Source organism: Callithrix jacchus, chromosome 22 (assembly GCF_049354715.1).
Source record: "Callithrix jacchus isolate 240 chromosome 22, calJac240_pri, whole genome shotgun sequence".
NCBI lineage: Eukaryota > Metazoa > Chordata > Mammalia > Primates > Cebidae > Callithrix > Callithrix jacchus.
Window position 1 is genome coordinate 22,594,509 of NC_133523.1, and position 20,216 is coordinate 22,614,724.

General features: G+C 43.2%; 1 protein-coding gene across 1 annotated transcript in view; it reads left to right on the forward strand.

Annotated features, from left to right (window-relative positions):
* The first annotated feature begins 3,189 nt into the window (after window positions 1-3,189).
* LOC100402749 (uncharacterized) overlaps window positions 3,190-20,216 on the forward strand; it is a 37,155-nt gene continuing 20,128 nt past the window's right edge. The window contains 1 exon segment of the mRNA XM_078359822.1: window positions 3,190-3,353. Within this exon segment, the coding sequence (XP_078215948.1) occupies window positions 3,351-3,353 (3 nt within the window). The 5' untranslated portion in view covers window positions 3,190-3,350.

Genomic DNA, 20,216 nt, shown 5'->3' on the forward strand with positions numbered 1-20,216 from the left:
CTCCTGGGTTTAAGCAGTTCTCTGCTTTGGATTTCCGAGTAGCTGGGATTACAGGCAAGTGCCACCATGCCTGGCTAATTTTTGTATTTATAGTAGAGACAGGGTTTCACCGTGTTGGCCAGGCTGGTCTTGAATTCCTAACCTCATGATCCACCCGTCTCGGCCTCCCAGAGTGCTGGAATTACAGGCGTGAGCCACCTCGCCCAACAATTCTGATGTACTTTCTAAACTTCAAAAGCATGCAAAATCCTAGAGTACTGTGTCTGTAAGGAGGTTCAAGAAAAAATGGAAATAGCCCGGACAACTTGAGTACAGGTTTAATATTTAAATTATATTGTTTGGACTGGATAAGGATTGTGAGAATTCTAATGATGAGACTAACTAATAAAACTGCTAATTCATGCTAAGCAAAAATTAGTTGAACATCAGAAAAATACTCTGCCACATTTATTTTTTTGAGAAAGAGTCATGCTCAGCCACCAGACTGGAGTCTCAGTCGTGTAATCTTGGCTCACTGCAACCTCCACCTCTGGAGTTCAAGCGATTCTCCTGCCTCAGCCTCTTGAGTAGCGCATGCCACCATGCCCAGCTAATTCTTGTTTGTTTGTTTTTTTGAGACAGAGATTCGCTCTTTACCCAGGCTGGAGTGCAATGGTGCGATCTAGGCTCACCACAACCTCCGCCTGCTGGGTTCAGGCAATTCTCCTGCCTCAGCCTTCTGAGTAGCTGGGATTACAGGCATGCGCCACCATGCCCAGCTAATTTTTGTATTTTTAGTAGAGACAAGGTTTCACCTTGTTGACCAGGATATTCTCGATCTCTTGACATCGTGATCCACCCGCCTCAGCTTCCGAAAGTGTGAGCCACCGCGCCCAACCTCACATTTTTTTTGAGGGCAGAGACTAGACAGACGTGTCACATCACCTGAATTCTTAGCCACAAATACGTTACAACTTACTCCTGAAAGCAGAACACAGGGAGCAAAGTCACATCACCTGGGTGCTGAGCCCAGCAATGAGTAACAGCGCTCTCTGTGGTCAAGGCCCAGGCAGGAGAGACACATCATCTGGTACCTAGGCTTAGCGATAAGTCACAATTTTTCTTGTGGGCAGAGTGCAGGCAAAAACGAAGCATCACATCTCTTAGATAATTGATGCAGAGATATGTCACAAGTCCCTCTGTAGAAGAAACCTAGGGGAGAGCCCCACATTTTATATATGTTGGGGCCAGTAATATGTCTTCTTGTGCAAAATATTCTGGGCCAAGGTAAAAGAAAAGAGTCACATAACCTGAATGCCGAACTTAGCAATATGTCACAGTACAAGACAAGAAAAAAAAAAAAAACCTCACAGCACCTTTATTCCTGATTTAAAGTCAATGTCTTGGAAGAGAATATTAAATATGAAAAAATACATGTAGACATGTCTGTGCGTGATTGGTGCTTATACTCACACCGTCCCCCACACCACAGAAGAGAACAGATAACCACAGGCTGACCATTAGGACCAAGGCCAAATCACAAAATAAGTTTCCTTTAGTCTATTTCCTCCTTATCTAAACATTGCAGGTTAAGACTGTGGACAGATCTAGAGTTTTCTTGTTCTGTGGCCCTATCATACTTTTTTTTTAGAGACAGGGTCTTTCTATGTTTCTCAGGCTGAAGTGCAGTGGCTATTCACAGGCGTGATCCCACTACTGATCAGCACGGGAGTTTTGACGCTCAGTTTCCGACCTGGGCCAATTCACCCTTCCTTAGGTAACCTGGTGGTCCCACGCTCCTGGTAGGTCACTTAGTGAGGACACCCGATTGGCATAGTGAACTACAGCCCAGAACTCCTGGGCTCATGGGATCCTCCCACCTCAGCCTCCCGAGGAGCTGAGACTACAGGCATGTGCCACCGCGCCCAGCTGTGGCCTCAGCATTCTTTCTTCACTCTCTGATGTTTGGAATTAAGGTAAGCAACAGGTTGTCAGCAGTGGTTAATAAAATAACCACAGGTAACCACAGGTTCACTTGTGGTTATTTTATTCTTTCTGTTCGCTGTTAGTTCTGTGGTCACTGTTTCTTTTTCAGAACTGAAGAGATGTTGGTAGAGAGAGGCTGTCCCCTCCCCTCTGGCAAAAAAGGAATGCTCAGGCTCTTCACCCACCAGACATCAGAGCTGCACTTTAATGTGGCAGCTATTGGCGACATGTGGCTACTGGGAGCCTGGAATATGGCTGTTCTGAATTGCAATGTGCTAGAGAGGTAAAATTCAGAGTTATTTTCAAAAATTTAGTTCCATATACGTGTGTGTATTTCATTAATAATTACATTTTGCGTCCATATTACTTTGGATATATTAGGTTAATTAGATTGTAACAATCAATTCCACTGTTTTTTCTTTTTAAAGTTTGACTACTAGAAAATTTATTTTTATTTATTTGTTTTTTTTGAGACGGAGTTTTTTTTTGCTCTTGTTACCCAGGCTGGAGTGCAATGGCGGGATCTCAGCTCACCACAACCTCCCCCACCTGGGTTCAGGCAATTCTCCTGCCTCAGCCTCCTGAGTAGCTGGGATTACAGGCACGCGCCATCATGCCCAGCTAATTTTTTGTATTATTAGTAGAGACAGGGTTTCACCGTGTTGACCAGGATGGTCTCGATCTCTTGATCTCGTGATCCACTTGCCTCGGCCTCCCAAATTGCTGGGATTACAGGCCTGAGCCATCGCTCCCAGCCTGACTACTAGAAAATTTAAAATTCACGTATGGCTCACATTTGATTTCAGATTGTCTCTTTTTTTTTTTTTTTCTTTTCACTCCTTTGGAAAAAGCCTCTTTTTTAAAATTCTCAAGCTCCCTACTCAATGGACCAGAAGCCACAAAGGTCATAAAATCTGAAATTCTAAAATAATACTTACATTATTTTTATTTGTGAGTAGCCGAATATCATTTGTAATGTATATGATCTTATACACAAGGTTAAATGCAAATACCCTCTGGGATGGGCTTGGCTCAGTTAAAAAAAGAAGCCCTGGCTGAAAAGGCTGCAGCTTAGGCTGTCACTCTTCATTCAGCCCAGAGTCTGAGAGCATCTTCTGTCACTCAGGCCCTGAAGGGTCGGGACCTTAAACGTTATCCAATCAGAAACCCTGGGCTGCGAACCGTCCAATCAGGCATGCAGCTGGAGCAGACAAGACGGCTTCCGGGATTTGGCGGCACTTTTGTGTCTCCCTGCAGCCGGAGCTCTAGGTCTCACTTTCCCTGCTGTGTCCTCTCCTCCTAGAGGCCCAGCCTCTGTGGCTTTGCGACCTGCATAAACTGGGAGATTCGCAGCTAAGACGCCGGGACTCTCTGGAAGCCTAGAGATGGTGAGAGCGCTGGGTGCGACATCCCGAGAGAGGGAGGGGCTGGTTGAAATCGGGGGGAAGGGGCTGTGACGGGACTCAGGCCTCCCGGCAGTCAGCTCCACAGTCTGCGCCCGGAGTTCTCCGGAGTTCTGCTTGCCGAGCTCGGCCTCAGCCCCGTTCAGCCGTAAGATGGCGGCTTCGCTGACTGCGGGCCTCAGGCGTCCTGTCTCTTCCCTGGGCAGTGCCTGTGCCCTGGCCTGGAGCCATCTCTGGGCGGCTCGGCATCCACAGGGCGGTGTCTCTCCCAGATTGTTCAGGGACCACGGGAGGGTCATCGGGGGAGAAACCTGATTAAGGGTGCGGGTTCATGAATGCGAAGAGCTTTGGTCCGGGGGTTCCCAGTTCCTCTTTTCACCTATTACAAATTTATGAGAGTGTCGGGCGCAGTGGCTCACGCCAGTGATGTTGCACTTTGGGAGGCCGAGGAGGGCGGATCACCTGAGATTAGGACTTCGCGATCAGCCTGATCAACATGGTGAAACCCCGTCTCTATTAAAAATACAAAATTATGAGGGCGTGGAGGCGCATGCGTGTAATCCCAGCTACTCGGCACGCTGAGGCAGGAGAATCGCTTGAACCCGGAAGGTGGAGATTGCGGTGAGGCAGGATCGCACCATTGCACTCAAGCCTGGGCAACAAGAGCGAAACTCCGTTTCAAAAAAAAAAAAAAAATTATGAGCATCACCGCAAAAATTTAGAAGAAATTTAATCAAAATGTGATTCAAAAATTGTGGACCACCCAGCTGTGGTTTGTAGTTTGTGGTTTATGGGAGCAGCTTGAAGGAAAGACTTTTAAAGGCGCACAATGAAGAAAACAAAATTAAATAATTGGTTAGGTACAGTTACATTGTTGCTTGATTTGTACGATTAAGGTATACTTTTTCTGCTTATGTGATCAGAGGTTAATTGGCAGCTTATGGTTGGTTAATCCTGAATTTTGTTTCTCTCAATCCAGTGAGTTACCAAAAGAATGCATCTGAATTAGAGTTTTTATTTATTTGTTTATTTTTTTGAGACAGAGTTTCGCTCTTACCCAGGCTGGAGTGCAATGGCGCGATCTCGGCTCACCGCAACCTCTGCCTCCTGGGTTCAGGCAATTCTTCTGCCTCAGCCTCCTGAGTAGCTGGGATTACAAGCACACGCCACCATGCCCAGCTAATTTTTTGTATTGTTAGTAGAGACGGGGTTTCACCATGTTGATCAGGATTGCCTTGATCTCTTGACCTCATAATCCACCCACCTCGGCCTCCCAAAGTGCTGGGATTACTGGCGTGAGCCACGGCGCTTGGCTATTATTGCTTTTTGAGATGGAGTCTCACTCTGTTGCCAGGCTGGAGTGCAGTGCAGTGATGCGATTTCAACTCACTGCAACCTCCAATTCCCAGGTTCAAGCGATTCTCCTGCCTCAGCCTCCTGAGGAGCTGGGACTACAGGTGCGTGCCACCACAGCCAGCTAATTTTTTTTTTTTTTTGGTATTTCTAGTAAAGACGGGGTTTCGCCATGTTGGTCAGGCTGGTGTCTAACTCCTGACCTTAGGTGATTCACCTACCTCTGCCTTCCAAAGTGCTGGGATTACAGGTGTAATCCTAGCGACCGCACCCGGCCTGAGTTGTATCTTTTATAATAAACTGGTAAAAGTAACTCCAGTGTTTCACTGAGTTCTGAGAGTTAGTCTATTACATTACTGAAATGAGGAATGTTCTGGGAGTCCTCAGTTATTAAACGGTGGCTCAGAAGCATAGATCAGCCTATGAAGTTTGTGACTGGCATCTGTAGTAGAGACAGTGTTGTGGGACTGTGCTCTGAATCAGGGTCTGTGCTGACTCTGTGTGGTGTCAGAATTCAAATGTTGGACAGTGAGTGTTGGAGAATTGCCTGGTGTTCAGTAAATGACACATTTTGTGCCAGAAAAAAGAGATCACAGAGGCCTTCCCTGGAATGGAACTCTGCGTGCCTGGGATGGGAGGCTGTGCTCTCCTGTACACAAGCTGTCACACTGCTCATTGTCCTGTGATTTCAGGTCTCCTCTAAGAGGACAGAGCTCTGATAAGAAACCCCACTTTCCCACAGCTGCCTTCACAAGATTTTCACCCACTTACAAACACACCCACAAGACATTGACGTGCCCACAGCCTTCCCTGGACTAGGCACCACTTTCAGAAAATTTACATAATTTTTGATCCCAGTGCTTCTGGCCAAAACCCTAAAAAAAAAAAAAAAAAAAATGGTTAGAAGTCTCCTGGCACATCCCCACCAGCAGACACTGAATCTGCAGCAGTAATATGATTTCTCCACCATCCTAGGGTTCTGGACCAACTGTTCATAATCCCATATTCCTGCATGGACACAAAAATAAATCAGAATGTAGCCCCACCTAATCCACTGTTTGTAGTACAAACCAGTCCTTTAGCCTACATTGCACTCTCCCCACCCATGGAGATTTTCATTTTAACTTTTATTTTTAGTTCATGGGTACATCTGTAGGTTTGTTGTATAAATAAAATTGTGTCATGAAGGTTAATGTGCAGATTTTGTCACTGAGGTACTAAGCATGGCGCCAAACCACTGTTTGTTTCTGATTCTCTCTGTCCTTTTGCCCTCACTCTCAACTAAGTCTCAGTCTTTGTTGTTTTTTTTCTTTCTTTTTTTCTTTTTTTTTTTAAGACGGGGTTTCACCATGTTGATCAGGCTGGTTTTGAACTCCCAATCTCAGGTGATCCACCCGCCTTGGCCTCCAAAGTGCTTGGATTACAGGCGTGAGCCACCACGCCCGGCCTGTTGTTCTTTTCTTTGTGTCCTTGTGTTCTTATTATTTAGCTTTTTCTTATTCTTTTCTTTCTTCTTTTTTTTTTTTTTTTTAGGCAGAGTTTTGCTCTTGTTGCCCAGGCTGGAGTGCAATGGCTCGATCTCAGCTCACTGCAACTTTCACCTCCTGGGTTCAAGTGATTCTCCTGTCTTAGCCTCTTCAGTAGCTTGGATTACCGGTACCTGCCACCATGCCTGGCTAATTTTTGTACTTTGAGTAGAGACAGGGTTTCACCATGTTAGCCATGCTGGTCTCGAACTCCTGACCTTGTGATCCACCTGCCTCGGCCTCACAAAGTGCTGGGATTACAGATGTGAGCCCTCAGCCAGCTATTTATAAATGATAACATGAATTTGCTTTTCTGTTTCTGCATTAGTTTTTTAAGGATAATGGTCTCTCTAGCTCCATCCATGTTGCTACAAAAAAAATTATCTTGATCTCTTTTTATGGCCACACAGTATTTCATGATATTTATTTACCATATTATGTTTTTATTAAATAATTTTATTTAATTTTTGGAGATAGAGTTTCACTTTGTTACCCAGGGTGGAGTGCAAGTGGCATGATCTCGGCTCACTGCAGCCTCAATTTCCCGGGCTCAAGGAATCTTTTTTTTTTTTTCTTTGAGACGGAGTCTTGTTTTGTCACCTAGGCTGGAGTGTCCTATCTTAGCCTTCCAAGTAGCTGAGATTATAGGTGCCTGCTACCGCACCCAGCTACTTTTTACTTTTTTTTTTTTTTGAGATGCAGTCTTGCACTGTCACCCAGGCTGGAGCGAAATGGCTCCATCTCAGCTCACTGCAACCTCTGGCTCCCGAGCAGCTGGGATTACAGGGGCCCACCACCACACCCAGCTAATTTTTTTTGTGTTTTTAGTAGAGATGGGATTTCACTATGTGTGCCAGACTGATCTCAAACCTCTAACCTCGTGATCTGCCTGCCTCGGCCTCTCAAAGTGCTAGGATTACAGGCATGAGCCACCACACTTGGCCTAATTTTTGCATTTTTAGTAGAGGTGTGGTCTCTCCATGTTGGCCAGACTGGTCTTGAACTCCTGACATCAGGCTGTTCACTTGCCTCGGCCTCCCAAAGCTCTGCTGGCGTACATCTGGCCGGCATCTGTTGTTTCTTTTTTTTACATTGTATAATGGCCATTTTGACTGGTGTGTAGATGGTCTCTCATTGTGATTTTCCTTTGCATTTCTCTAATTAGTATTTAGCAGTTTTTATTTTTATTTTATTATTTATTTATTTATTATTTTTTTGAGACTTAGTCTCTTTCTGTTTTCTAGGCTGGAGTGCAATAGCATGATCTCTGCTCTTTGCAACCTCCGCCTCCTGAGTTCAAGCGATTCTCCTTCATCAGCCTCCAGAGTAGTTGGGACTACAGGTGAATACTGCCATGCCTGGCTGATCTTCCTGTGTTTTAGTAGAGACAGGGTTTCACCGTGTTGCCCAGGTTGGTCTCGAACTCCTGAACTCAGGCGATCTGCCTGCCTCAGCCTTCCAAAGGGCTGGGATTACAGGTGTGAGCCACCACGCCCAGCCTAGTAATGAACATTTTTAATATGCTTTTTAGCTTCATGTATGTCTTTTGAAAAGCAGGCAAAAAAACTGCTCATGTTTTTTGCCTTCTTTTCTTTTTATTTTTTTTGAGATTGAGTTTTGCTCTTGTTGCTCAGGCCAGAATGCAATGGTGTGATCTTGGCTCACTTCAACTTCGCCTCCCAGGTTCAAGCTGTTCTCCTTCCTCAGCCTCCCAAGTAGCTAAAATTTTAGAGGCATAAGCACTACCATGCCTGGCTAATTTTGTATTTTTAGTAGAGACAAGGTTTTACCATGGTGGCTAGTCGGGTTTCGAACTTCTGACCTCAGGTTATCCACCTGCTTCAGCATCCCAAAGTGCTGGGATTACAGGCATGAACCACCATGCCCAGTCACCTACTTTTGAATGAGATTGTTTTTTTGTAGTAAACTTAATTAAGGTCATTATGGATTCTGGATATTAGAATTTTGTCAAAAGCATAGTTTGCAAATATATATATTTTTAAATTCTGTAGGTTGTTTTTACTGTTAATAGTTTTCTTTTCTGTGAAGAAACTTTTTAGTTCAATTAGGTCCCATTTGTCAGTTAGTTGCAATAGCTTTTGGTATCGTCATTATAAAATTTGCCAGTTCCCACGTCTAGAATGATATTTCCTAGGTTATCTTCTACAGTTTTATATAATTCTAAGTTTTATATTTAAGAATTTATTTATCAGGTTAATTTTTGTATATGTTGTACGGAAGGACTCACTCTGTTGCCCAAGCTGGAGTGCAGTGTTACAATGTCGGCTTGCTGCAACCTCCACCTCCCGGGTTCAAGTGATTCTCCTGCCTCAGCCTCCTAAGTAGCTGGCACTACAGGCATGTACCACCATACCCGGCTAATCTCTGACTATTTTAAGAAGTGTTTTGTGGCTGGGCGCCGTGGCTCACGCCTATAATCCCAGCACTTTGGGAGGCCAAAGCGGGTGGATCACGAGGTCGAGAGATTGAGACCATCCTGGTCAACATGGTGAAACCCCGTCTCTACTAAAATTACAAAAAATTAGCTGGGCATGGTGGTGCACGCCTGTAGTCCCAGCTACTCGGGAGGCCGAGGCAGGAGAATTGCTTGAACCCAGGAGACAGAGGTTGCGGTGAGCCGAGATTGCGCCATTGCACTGCAGCCTGGGTAACAAGAGCGAAACTCCGTCTCAAAAAAAAGAGAAGAATTTTGTAATTCTTGTCCTAGAGATCTTTGATCTCCCTATTTAGCTGTATTTCTAGATATTTTATTCTTTTTTGTGGCAATTATAAATGGGATTGTATTTTTAATTTGGCCTTTGGCTTGGATATTGTTAATGTACAAAGGTGCTTCTAATTTTTGTGTGTTTATTTTGTGTTCTGAAACTTTGTTGAAGTTGTCAGCTTACAAAACTTTTCTGCTGAGGATGTAGTATGAGTACCTCTTTTTCTGTTTGGGTGCCTTTTATTGTTTTGTCTTGCCTGATTGCTCTAGCCAGGACTTCAGATTCTATGTTGAATAGGAGTGGTGAAAGAAGGCATTCTTTTCTTATGTCAGTTAAAAAAAAAAATGCTTCCAAGTTGTGTCTGTTTGGTATGTTGGCTTTAAATGTGTCACACATCACTTGTTATTTTGAAGTATGTACCTTCAATGCCTAGCTTCTTGAAGGTTATAACATAAAGAATATTAAATTTTATTGAAAGCATTTTTTCTGCATGTATTGAGATATTTTTGTGGTTTCTGTCTTTAGTTCTGTTTATGTGATGAATGATAATTATTGATTTGTATATTTTGTTTTTTTCATTTTTATTAATTTATTTTATAAGATGGGGTTTCACCATGTCGGTCAGGATGGTCTTGAACTCCCGACCTCGGGTGATGTGCCTGCCTTTGCCTCCGAAGTGGGTGGATTACAAACGTGAGCCACCACGCCCTGACGATTTGTATATTTGGAACCAACCTTACATCCCAGGGATAAGTCCTACTTGATCATAATTGATTAATTTTCTGACGTACTGCTGGATTTGGTTTTTCAGTATTTTGTTGAAGACTTTAATATTTATTAAATATTAAAAATACTGACCTCGGCCGGGCGCGGTGGCTCACGCCTATAATCCCAGCACTTTGGTAGGCTGAGGCAGGTGGATCACAAGGTCAAGAGATCGAGAACATTCTGGTCAACATGGTGAAATTCCGTCTCTACTAAAAATACAAAAGTTAGCTGGGTATGGTGGCACGTGCCTGTAATCCCAGCTACTCGTGATGCTGAGGCAGGAGAATTGCCTGAACCCAGGAGGCGGAGGTTGCAGTGAGCCGAGATCGCTCCATTGTACTCCAGCCTGGGTAAAAATGAAACTCCGTCTCAAAAAAAAAAAAAAAAAAAAATACTGGCCTGAAGTATTTTTGTTTGTCTTTTCTCTGCCAGGTTTTTTTTTTTTCTTTTTAATCAGAATGATGCTGTTCTTATATAATAACTTGGGGAGAAGTCATTTCTCAATTATTTGGAATAGTTTTAGTAAAAATAATACCAGCTCTTGTTTGTACATCTGGTAGAATTCAGCTGTAAGTCCATCTGGTCCTGAACTTTTTTTGGTTGTAAGCTACTTGTTACTAATTCGATTTTGAAGCTTTTTATTGGTTTATTCATGGGTTCAATTTCTTTTTTGTTCAGTCTAGGGAGGAGGTATTTTTCCAGGAATGTATTGATTTCTTCTAGGTTTTTTACATAGAGGTGCTCATGGTAGACTTCAATTGTATTTTTGTCAGGTCAGTGGTAATGCCCATTTGTCATTACTAATTTTTTTTTTTTACACAGAGTTTCGCTTGTGTTACCCAGACTGGAGTGCAATGGCGCGATCTGGGCTCACGGCAACCTCTGCCTTTTGGGTTCAGGCAATTCTTCTGCCTCAGCCTCCTAAGTAGCTAGGTATACAGGCACGCGCCACCATGCCCAGCTAATTTTTAAATTTTTTTTTTTAAGTAGAGAGGGGGTTTCACCATGTTGATCAGGATGGTCTCGATCGCTTGACATCGTGATCCACCTGCCTCGGCCTCCCAAAGTACTGGGATTACAGGGTTGAACCACTGCCCCCGGCTATCTGAGTGACTTTTTTAAAGATGCTTTTAACCTTTTTATGCTCAATATAATCTTTCTCAGAATTGAGGGCTGTTTTTCTCTTCAATGCTCTGGCTGGCTGTTTCAGAGACCCTATTACTATCCTTTGGTGTCTGTGAATGAGGTGGGCTGTCACAGCAAGAACTCTTGGAGCTTTTTATTGGTTTATTCATGGGTTCAATCTAGATCTCATTTAGACTCTATCTAGACTCATGCTGGAAATCCAGCAGTATTTTCCATGTATGCTAATTGGCTATATTAAATAATAATAATTGTAAAAAGCTTTTTTTTTTTTTTTTTTTTTTTTTTTTAATAAAAACTGAGGCTGAAGCACTGCTCTCAGTTGCATTATTCTGCAAGTGAAATCTTACCCAGGATGCCTGCAGGTTCTTTTCCTGCTGCTCAGGCTTCATTCTCTGATGTGGCACTGGAGTGCTGATATGGCAATTAGTCTTCATGTAATGTGAGCTTACAATTGTGAGCCCTGTGCTGTGCTGTGGGCTGTGTTTCAGTGGCAGATGATGGGGTCTAGAGAGGACACTAGCCATCAGGAGAGGGCAAGCAGGAGTGCTGGAGCCCAGTGGTCAGGAAGTAGAGAGCCATTGCTTTAAAATGTAAGTAGATGCTGGGTGCAATGTCTCACACTTATAATTCCAGCATTTGGGAGGTCAAGGTGGGTGGATCACCTGAGGTCAGAAGTTAAGAGACCAGCCTGGCCAACATGGTGAAACCCCATTTCTACTAAAAGCACAAAAAATTAGCCAGGCATGGTGGTGTGTACCTGTAATCCCAGCTACTTGGGAGGCTGAGGCAGGAGAAGTGTTTGAACCCAGGAAGCTGAGGTCGCAGTGAGCCGAGATTGCACCACTGCACTCCATCTAGCCTGGGTGGGTGACAGTGTGAGACTCGTTCTCAAAAAAAAAAAAAAAAGTGTTTTCATTACTGAATATAGCCAATTAGCATACATGGATGGTTTCTCCAATTACCAGGTGAATTGAAGATAAACTATGTATGATGTGGTGCTGTAAATTATTTTATGTGTAGACTAATTATGATAACCATCTTTCTCATCTCTTAGGCAGATTGGCTGTGATGCATGTCACATTCTAAGTTATTTGTATAATAAAATAGTTTTCTTTCTGTTCTATCATTGTGGAGTTCCTCTGGCTCAAGAAAAAACAATTTTTTTTTTTTTTGAGACTGTGTCCTGCTGTATTGCCCAGGCTGGAGTAGAGTAGCATGATCTTGGCTCACTGCAACATCCAGTTCCTTGGTTTAAGCGAATCTCCTGCCTCAGTTTTCCAAGTAGCTGTGATTACAGACATGCACCACCATGCCCAGCTAATTTTTGTATTTTTAATAGAGACAGGGTCTCACTGTATTGGTCAGGCTGGTCTTGAACTCCTTGACCTCATGATCCACCCAGCTCGGCCTTTAAAGTGCTGGGATTAAAGGCCTGAGCCACCACACTCAGCCTAAAGTTTGTATTATTATTATTTTTTAATTTTATATAAAGTTCTGGGATACATGTGCAGAATGTGCAAGTTTGTGACACAGGTATTCATGTACCATGGTGGTTTGCTCCACCTGTCGACCTGGCATCTAATTTTCATCCCCACATGCATTAAATATTTGTCTTAATGCTGTCCCTCTTCTTGCCCCTCACCCCAAAATTTTTCTTTTAATGATATTTTCCAAACACTGTCTAGAATTACCAGATATGAAATAAACATATAAGGTGCCAAGCAGGATCTACTCTGGAGTGGCCTTACCCTCTCAGGCTTCCACTCAGATCCCAAATTCGCTGCAAAGTGCTGCTGTCACAGGCAGAATAATATCTCTGCCTATTTGGTATTTAGAATCCTCTAAGGTCACTTCTAGAGGGGCTAGACCAGATTCCTACAAACTTCACAAGGCTGCAATCAACCATTTTACCTCTTTCGTTTACCTATCTTCAGAGCTGAAACTGATTAGAGACTGCAGGGCTTACAAACCCAATTAGAGTAACATGTATGCACTGAGTATTTCCAGTTTCTTTTATTGCTGAAATGTCCACAAATGTGCAGGTAACACCTGCCGATATTCTATCTATCCAGAATCTAAATCTGCAGCTCCAAATTCTGAATCTAGGTCTAGAGATTTATAAAATTAAAAAACTCATATCTGAGAAATGCAGGTTATTTTAGTTGTTAAACTTGAAGAGACTTTAAAATGAGAGCACAGTTATTCCTTTCCCCCCTTTCAACTGTGTATTCATCCCCCCCACCTTTTTTTTAAAGATGGGGATTCACCATGATGGCCAGACTGGTCTTGAACTCCTGACCTCAGGTGATCCACCAACCTTGGCCTCCCAAAGTGCTAGGATTACAGGTGTGAGCCACTGTGCCCGGCCTGTGTACTCATCTCTTGAAACTATTTGCTATTGCTTCGAGTAGCTGTGAATGAAACTAATAATGCCACACTGGACACTCTGAACCTTAATGATGTACATGCAATCAATAATCAATGTTATTTGTGTAAATAAGAATTTCTGACAGACAACTTTGTACCAGCCCAAAGACGGGCCAGTCTCTGTCCTTTTTTTGCCTTTACAAATCCACTTGTAACATGTGGTAAACAAAGTATAGATTTCAGGCAACTTGAATCTTTGCTTTCATATTATAATCCTCAAGCTTGACCCCCATAAAAAACTGTCTACTTATATTCATGTTGCCTGAGCTTTTTTTTTTTTTTTTGGTAAAAATATCATTCCCCTTGGCCTGGCACAGTGACTCACACCTGTAATTTTAGCACTTTGGGAGGCCAAGGTCGGTGTCTCACCTGAGGTCAGAAGTTCAAGACCAGCCTGGCCAACATGGTGAATCCCCATCTTAAAAAAAAAAAAAAAGAAAAGAAATATTATTTCCCCTTTATAGGGGAGTGTTTGCTAGTTAGTAGTTCCCTTTCTTTCCAGATGGCAGCGTGAGCACGAACAATAAGGAATGCATATTTAGAATCTGTATAGACGTTAAGGTTTTTTCCTTGTCCCAATATTAGTGCTAGAGTAAGAGCACTAATTTTATCCTATTGTGCTGATGTGCGGGGGCAATGGCTGGGCTTCAATCATTGTGTTATAATTTGCTATGCATATTCAGCTTGGCATGTCCCATTTGACACAAAACTACTGCTATCTGTACACCAGTCATCCTCTCAGAATCTGGGAGAGGCTGGTCTTTTAAATCAGGCCAGCTAACATATGTGTGTGCAATGACCTGCTTGCAGGAGTGATCTGCTGCTGGGCCTGTGGGCAGCAATAAAAGTGAATTCAGTGTGTTCCAGGTTTTAAGGGTTACATCTGGATCGCCTAGGAGCATGGCCTGGTATTTGGTTAACCTTTCCCCTGTCATCCAGCTGTGTCCCCTTATCTGTAAGACTGACTTTACCTGATGGGGGTTAGAACTGCCAGTGGTTGTCCTAGGGTGATGTTAGTGGCTTCCTCCACTACCGTAACAGTGGCTGCCATAGCCTGAAGGCAACGTGGTTATCCCAAGGTCACTCTGCCCAACTTGTTTGAAAAATAGTCAGTTCGTCTGGGTTCTGATTCTAATTTCTTGGCCAGCACTTCCATAGCTATGCCCCTCTTTTCTGCTGCATATGGGGAGACGGGTTTAGTTAGGTCTGGGATGCCAGGAATGTGAACCTGGGTGAGCCTGTTTTAACTTGACAAAAGCTTCTCTAATTTGTGGGGTTTATTCCATCACCTCATTTTCAGACCCCCTTTCTGCTTCATAGTGATGCAGAAATGAGTCCCAAATTTGTATCTATATTTTGCAAAACTTGGCCATTCCCAAACAAGAACAAAGCCGCTGCTTGCTGTTGGGGACCCCCAGATTACCTATGGCTTACACTTGTTCTGGAGACATTTTCCAGGCTCTCGATGTTAACAAATACCCTAAATATTGTACCCATTGGAGAATAATTTGTGCCTTCTTTTTGGACACTTTATATCCCATCTGCCAGGAAATTCAAAGTTCTAATAGTATTTTGGTCAGAAAGCTCTTGGGTTGGGCTACACAGTAGGTCATTCACATAGTGAAGTATACTCCCATTCTCGAGTTGCAGACCCCTCAGATCCCTCTGTAAGACTTGGGCAAAATATAGGGGCTATCTCAAAAGCCCTGAGGGGGAGCACTGTCCAAGTGTATGGTGGTTTTTTTCTGGTGTTAAGATTTTCTCATTTAAAACCAAAAGGTATTGGGACTCTGAGGACAGAGGAATAGAGAAGAAAGCATTTTATAGGTCTAGGACTGAGAACAATTTTGCACCCCTGGTATCTGATCCATGAAGGTATATGAATCTGCCACCAATGGATGAATAGCAATAACAGCCTCATTACTTATTCCCAGGTCTTGTACTAACCAGTATTTCCCCAAAGTCTTTGAAACAGGTAAGATGCGGTGACTCAGGCCTATAATCCCAGCAGTTTGGGAGGCCGAGGCGGGTGGATCATGAGGTCAAGATATCGAGACCATCCTCGTCAACAAGGTGAAACCCCATCTCTACTAAAAATACAAAAATTAGCTGGGCATGGTGGCACTTGCGTATAGTCCCACTTACTCGGAAGGGTGAGGCAAGAGAATTGCTTGAACCCATGAGGCGGTGGTTTCGGTGAGCCAAGATTACACCATTACACTCCAGCCTGGGTAACAAGAGCAAAACTTTGTCTTAAAAAAAAAAAAAAAAAAAAAGGCAGGATGTGGGTATTTCAGGGAGCCTTGCAGGGAGGGTTTTAAGAGCCCATGGGTAGGTAATACCTCAAGTATGGTTGCCAGACGTTTTCTTGCTCCCTGTTTAATATGGATATTGTTTTAAATTAGGAAAATAGGCCGGGTGTGGTGGTTCACGCCTTTAATTTAAGCACTTTGGAGGCCAAGGTAGGTGGATCACCTGAGGTCGGGAGTTCAAGACCAGCCTGACCCACATGGAGAAATCCTGTCTTTAAAAAAAAAATATATATATAAAATTACAAAAATAGTGGAGGTCTTTGGTCTTTAAGCTGTATTTTGACTGGCACTGTGGTTTTAGCCTTCCCTTGTTTTCCAGTATACCATGCCATCAGGTTGAGTTGTTTATTAATGTGCCTGGGACATTGTATTTCTGACTGTTAGCAATTTAACTGGGTGATGCTGAAATTATATTAGTGCCCCTATTTGAATCATGATATCTTTTCCAAGCAAGGAGATTGGGCAGCTTGGTACTCATAGAAATTACTGTTGGAATTTTTTTTTTCTTAAATTGACAAATCAAAAGAGAAGTTTAAAATTTTGTTTGTGGCTTTCCCTTTCATAACACTCATGGAGCAGGAGGAAAGGTTTTTTGCATAAGCAGTAAGGTCAGAGTAATTTGCCCTTGTATTAAACAAAAACTGAATTTTGGTGTCCATGACATCCAGAGTTACCCAGGACTCCTCAGTTGTAATTGCAATGTTCCTGGACAGGGGCAGTGAGCAAGACCCTGGGTCCCTTCAGTCTTCATCTAATTCCACCTTTTGCACTGCTAGAGTTTTGTCTGACCTATCCCTGGTGGCACGGGTGCAGTCAGTTTTCCAGGGATAATGTCTGGTAACTTTGCGTTGATGGCGGGGGCCTGGAAGGGGCATAGTACATCCCTTTGCCCAATACCCACTTTTCTTGCATTTGAACCAAGAGCCTACGCTGGCTTTATCTTTATGGCCCTTCAGATTTCTCTTAGGTGCTCTTGGAGCATTCAGCACATCACCAGTGATGGCTGCCATATATTTGGCTTGCCATTCTTTTTCACTCTGTTTCTTTTTTCAGGTTACAAGCATTATACACCCATAAAGCTGGTATCAAGAAGGTGATTTTGATTAGTTTGTGGCTGGATCTGTAGCTTGTGGAGCTTATGTCTAATGCCTAGGGCATACTGGCCAATAAAATGCTTTGCCATTAATATTTTTCCTTCAGGAGAGGAAGAGACTAGATTAGTGTATTATTTATTTATTTATTTATTTATTTTTGAGACGGAGTTTCGCTCTTGGTACCCAGGCTGGAGTGCAATGGCGCAATCTCGGCTCACTGCAACCTCCACCTCCTGGGTTCAGGCAATTCTCTTGCCTCAGCCTCCTGAGTAGCCAGGATTACAGGTACGTGCCACCATGCCCAGCTAATTTTTTTGTATTTTTAGTAGAAACAGGGTTTCACCATGTTGACCACAATGGTCTCAATCTTTTGACCTCGTGATCCACTCGCCTCGGCCTCCTAAAGTGCTGGGATTACAGGTGTGAGCCACCGCGCAGATTAGTTTATTTTTGTAAAGGCTTCTTCCATCCTGCCATAAAACATGGCTGGATTTTTCTCCTTTCTTTGTGTAACTTTCCACGCTTTATCATAATTTTCTGCCTTATTTATTCCCTTCATTATTTCTCCAAGGAGAGCCTCAAGAAATTTGGCCTGGTTGTTTATTACCACAGTGGCGTTATAGTTCCAATTAGGATCAATAGTGGGAACTGTTTCTGGGCCTGAGTGATTGCCCTGAAGGTTTCAGGTGAATAATTTGTACACTTTCTAGTGGGTGGCCTCAAAAGATAATGTCCCTTTTCTGAAGGGATGCAACAGGTTGCTAGAATAAATTGAACATCTCTCCATGAGAGATCAGTTTGAAACACATCTGCAAATTTTCTAAGGTTCTCAGAATAGCTTCCTAGCTTCTCCTCACAGTGTTGTGTGTCAGTTACAGAGAAGGGGACCTGCATTGGGACTGGCCCCGCAGCTTCTGCTACCCTGTGGGGTAGCAAGGCTGGAGAGAGAGTTCAGTACAGTGTTCCCTCTGAGTATGAGGTTAGCTAAGTAGTGCCTCTGGTGTTTGCTCCTGGGTTTTAGCCTCAGGAGCACTTGTTAAGGGGCTATGTAAGGATGGTCACTGCTCACCCTGAAAACCATGTAGGCCTGTGAAAGAAGTTCATCTATAATATCTACTTCTGCCTTAGAACTTGCCTTTAGTGCATGGGTTTTATGAGTTTCACAGATTGTTGGGTTTTGGTATAGGGTCATGAAGGGCTGTACATATGAGATTTCTGACCATTTGCCCTGCCTCTTGCAAAATAGGCCTAATTGCAGGATAGTGTCATAATTAATGCTACCATTGATTGCCCATTGTTCTAAACTGGGCAGCTCATAATAGGGCCAGGCAGTATTGCAGAAAAAATATTATACACTTTATTCCACTTAAAGCAACTCTTTAACTTTCTTAGGCAATAATACATTTCCTTTCTTAAGTCGCTTCACCCTCCACCATGCACCTCAAAGGCCACCTGCAACATGCCTGGACCCTCTGACTTACATAATCTTTTTGCATAGCTTGGTAGGTTTTATTGCCCATAGCCAGTTGAGTGGGGAAAGGGAAGACTTTAGCATAAGAAGAAGGTTTAAGTCTCCCAAAATGTGTGGGTTCACCCAGGTAGAGCTGTCACTGCCAACTGTGTAACATGTAGGGATCAGGGAGTATAACTGGAAAGTTGAGAAAGTCTTTCTCCCTTCTGGACAGGACAGCCATCCCTGTGTGCTCCTTGGCCTTCAGAGAACACCAGAGAGTGGCTCTGGCCAGTTTCACTCGCTACTAGAAAATGGCTGCTGGAAGGCTGAAAAAGGAGAAAAGGAAAAGGACTCAGAAAAATGACAAAAGCAGTAGGACTCAGAAAAACAAAAACAAAAGGACTCAGGTCCCTCACCCAAACTGAGGTTGCAGTCAGACACTTCCACATGGAAACTTTTTAGTTCCATCAAAAAGTAACCATGGCCAGAATCTTGCAGTTGTCTTTGTTCTTACGCACTGTCCATCCTAAGTTAGAAAGGGAAAGAGAGAGAGAAAGACTTCCCTGTATGTAAAAGTGGAAAGGCAAAAAATAAGTTCCAAACTTTGGACCTACCTTCTTCTCTGCCTAAGTGACCAAAATGTTACCAGTAGAGGGTCTTGACTGCAAGTTGTCCAAGTTCTTCGCCTTTTGAACAAAGAATTGGACAAAACAGACAGGAAAGCAAAGAAAGAATGAAGCAACAAAAGAAAAAAACAGGGATTTATTGAAAATGAAATTACACTCCACAGTGTGAAAGTGGGCCCGAACAATTGTTTAAGGGCCACACACAGAATCTTCATGGGTTCAAATACCCCCTAGAGGTTTCTCATTGGCCACTTGATACTATGCTCTGATTGGTTCCAGAAAGCAACCAATTAGAGGCTGAAGTTACACAGGTCACACTCTTATGCAAATATCCGATTGGTTGTGAAAGCAACCAATCAGAAGCTAAGGTGAAGTTACAAAGTTGCACTTTTATGCAAATGGTGACTCAGCCCACAATTAGTCTGACTGGTTTGGGACAGCCAATTTCCTGTATGCCTAACAGAAAAGGTGGGGATTTGCAAAGCGAATAGCCTCTGGTCTTTTTGTTACTTAGGTGTGAAAAGTTAGTTTTCCTTTCCATTTAGGTATATAAATTCGGTGTGAAATGGTCTTAGGTTTCCTTCCTCCAGACCCTATTCCTCTGCCTTATTCGTACCTATGTGCAGGTTGGTTTTCAAATGCAGACTTATTTAGACGTTGCTGCCTTCTGTTTATCCTGTAAACTTTAAAGAGTCAGCAAAGAATATGAAAAATGGTAGTCTTCATTTGACCTAGAAGTTTTTGTATTGTGACAAGAGTGCTGAGTGTAAGGGACTCCATGCTATGCCTGCTTTCTCTAAGCTAATCATGAGCCCAAGAAGAGCAAGGTCAGCATTGATAGGGAACTTGTTTACGCATTCATGGTTGGGCACAGCGGCTTATGCCTGTAATCCCAGCACTGTGGGAGGCTGAGGTGCGTGGTCACTAGAGGTCGGGAGTTTGAGACAAGCCCGGTCAACATGGTGAAACTCTGTCTCTACTAAAAATACACACACACACACACACATACAATTAGCCAGGGGTGGTTAAAGATGCCTGTATAATCCCAGCAACTCAGAAAGCTGAGGCAAGAGAATCGCCTGAACCCAGAAGGTGGAGGTTGCAGGGAGCTGAGATCATGCCACTGGACACCAGCCTGCACGACAGAGTGAGACTCCATCTGAGAACAACAAGCAAACAAACCATTCATGACCCCTTCCTAAGTTTGAAGAATTACATTACAGAAAGTGGGGCCACAGTTTCCAAGTATGTTTTAAGCTCATTAAAGCTTTAGAGTCAATACTTAGCTAAGTGATTATCAGCCCAGGTTTCTTTTTTATTTTATTTATTTATTTATTTTTCAGGTGGGATCTTGCTCTATGTCCAGGCTGGAGTGGTGTAGTGGTGCAATTTTGGCTCACTGCCACCTCTGCCTCCT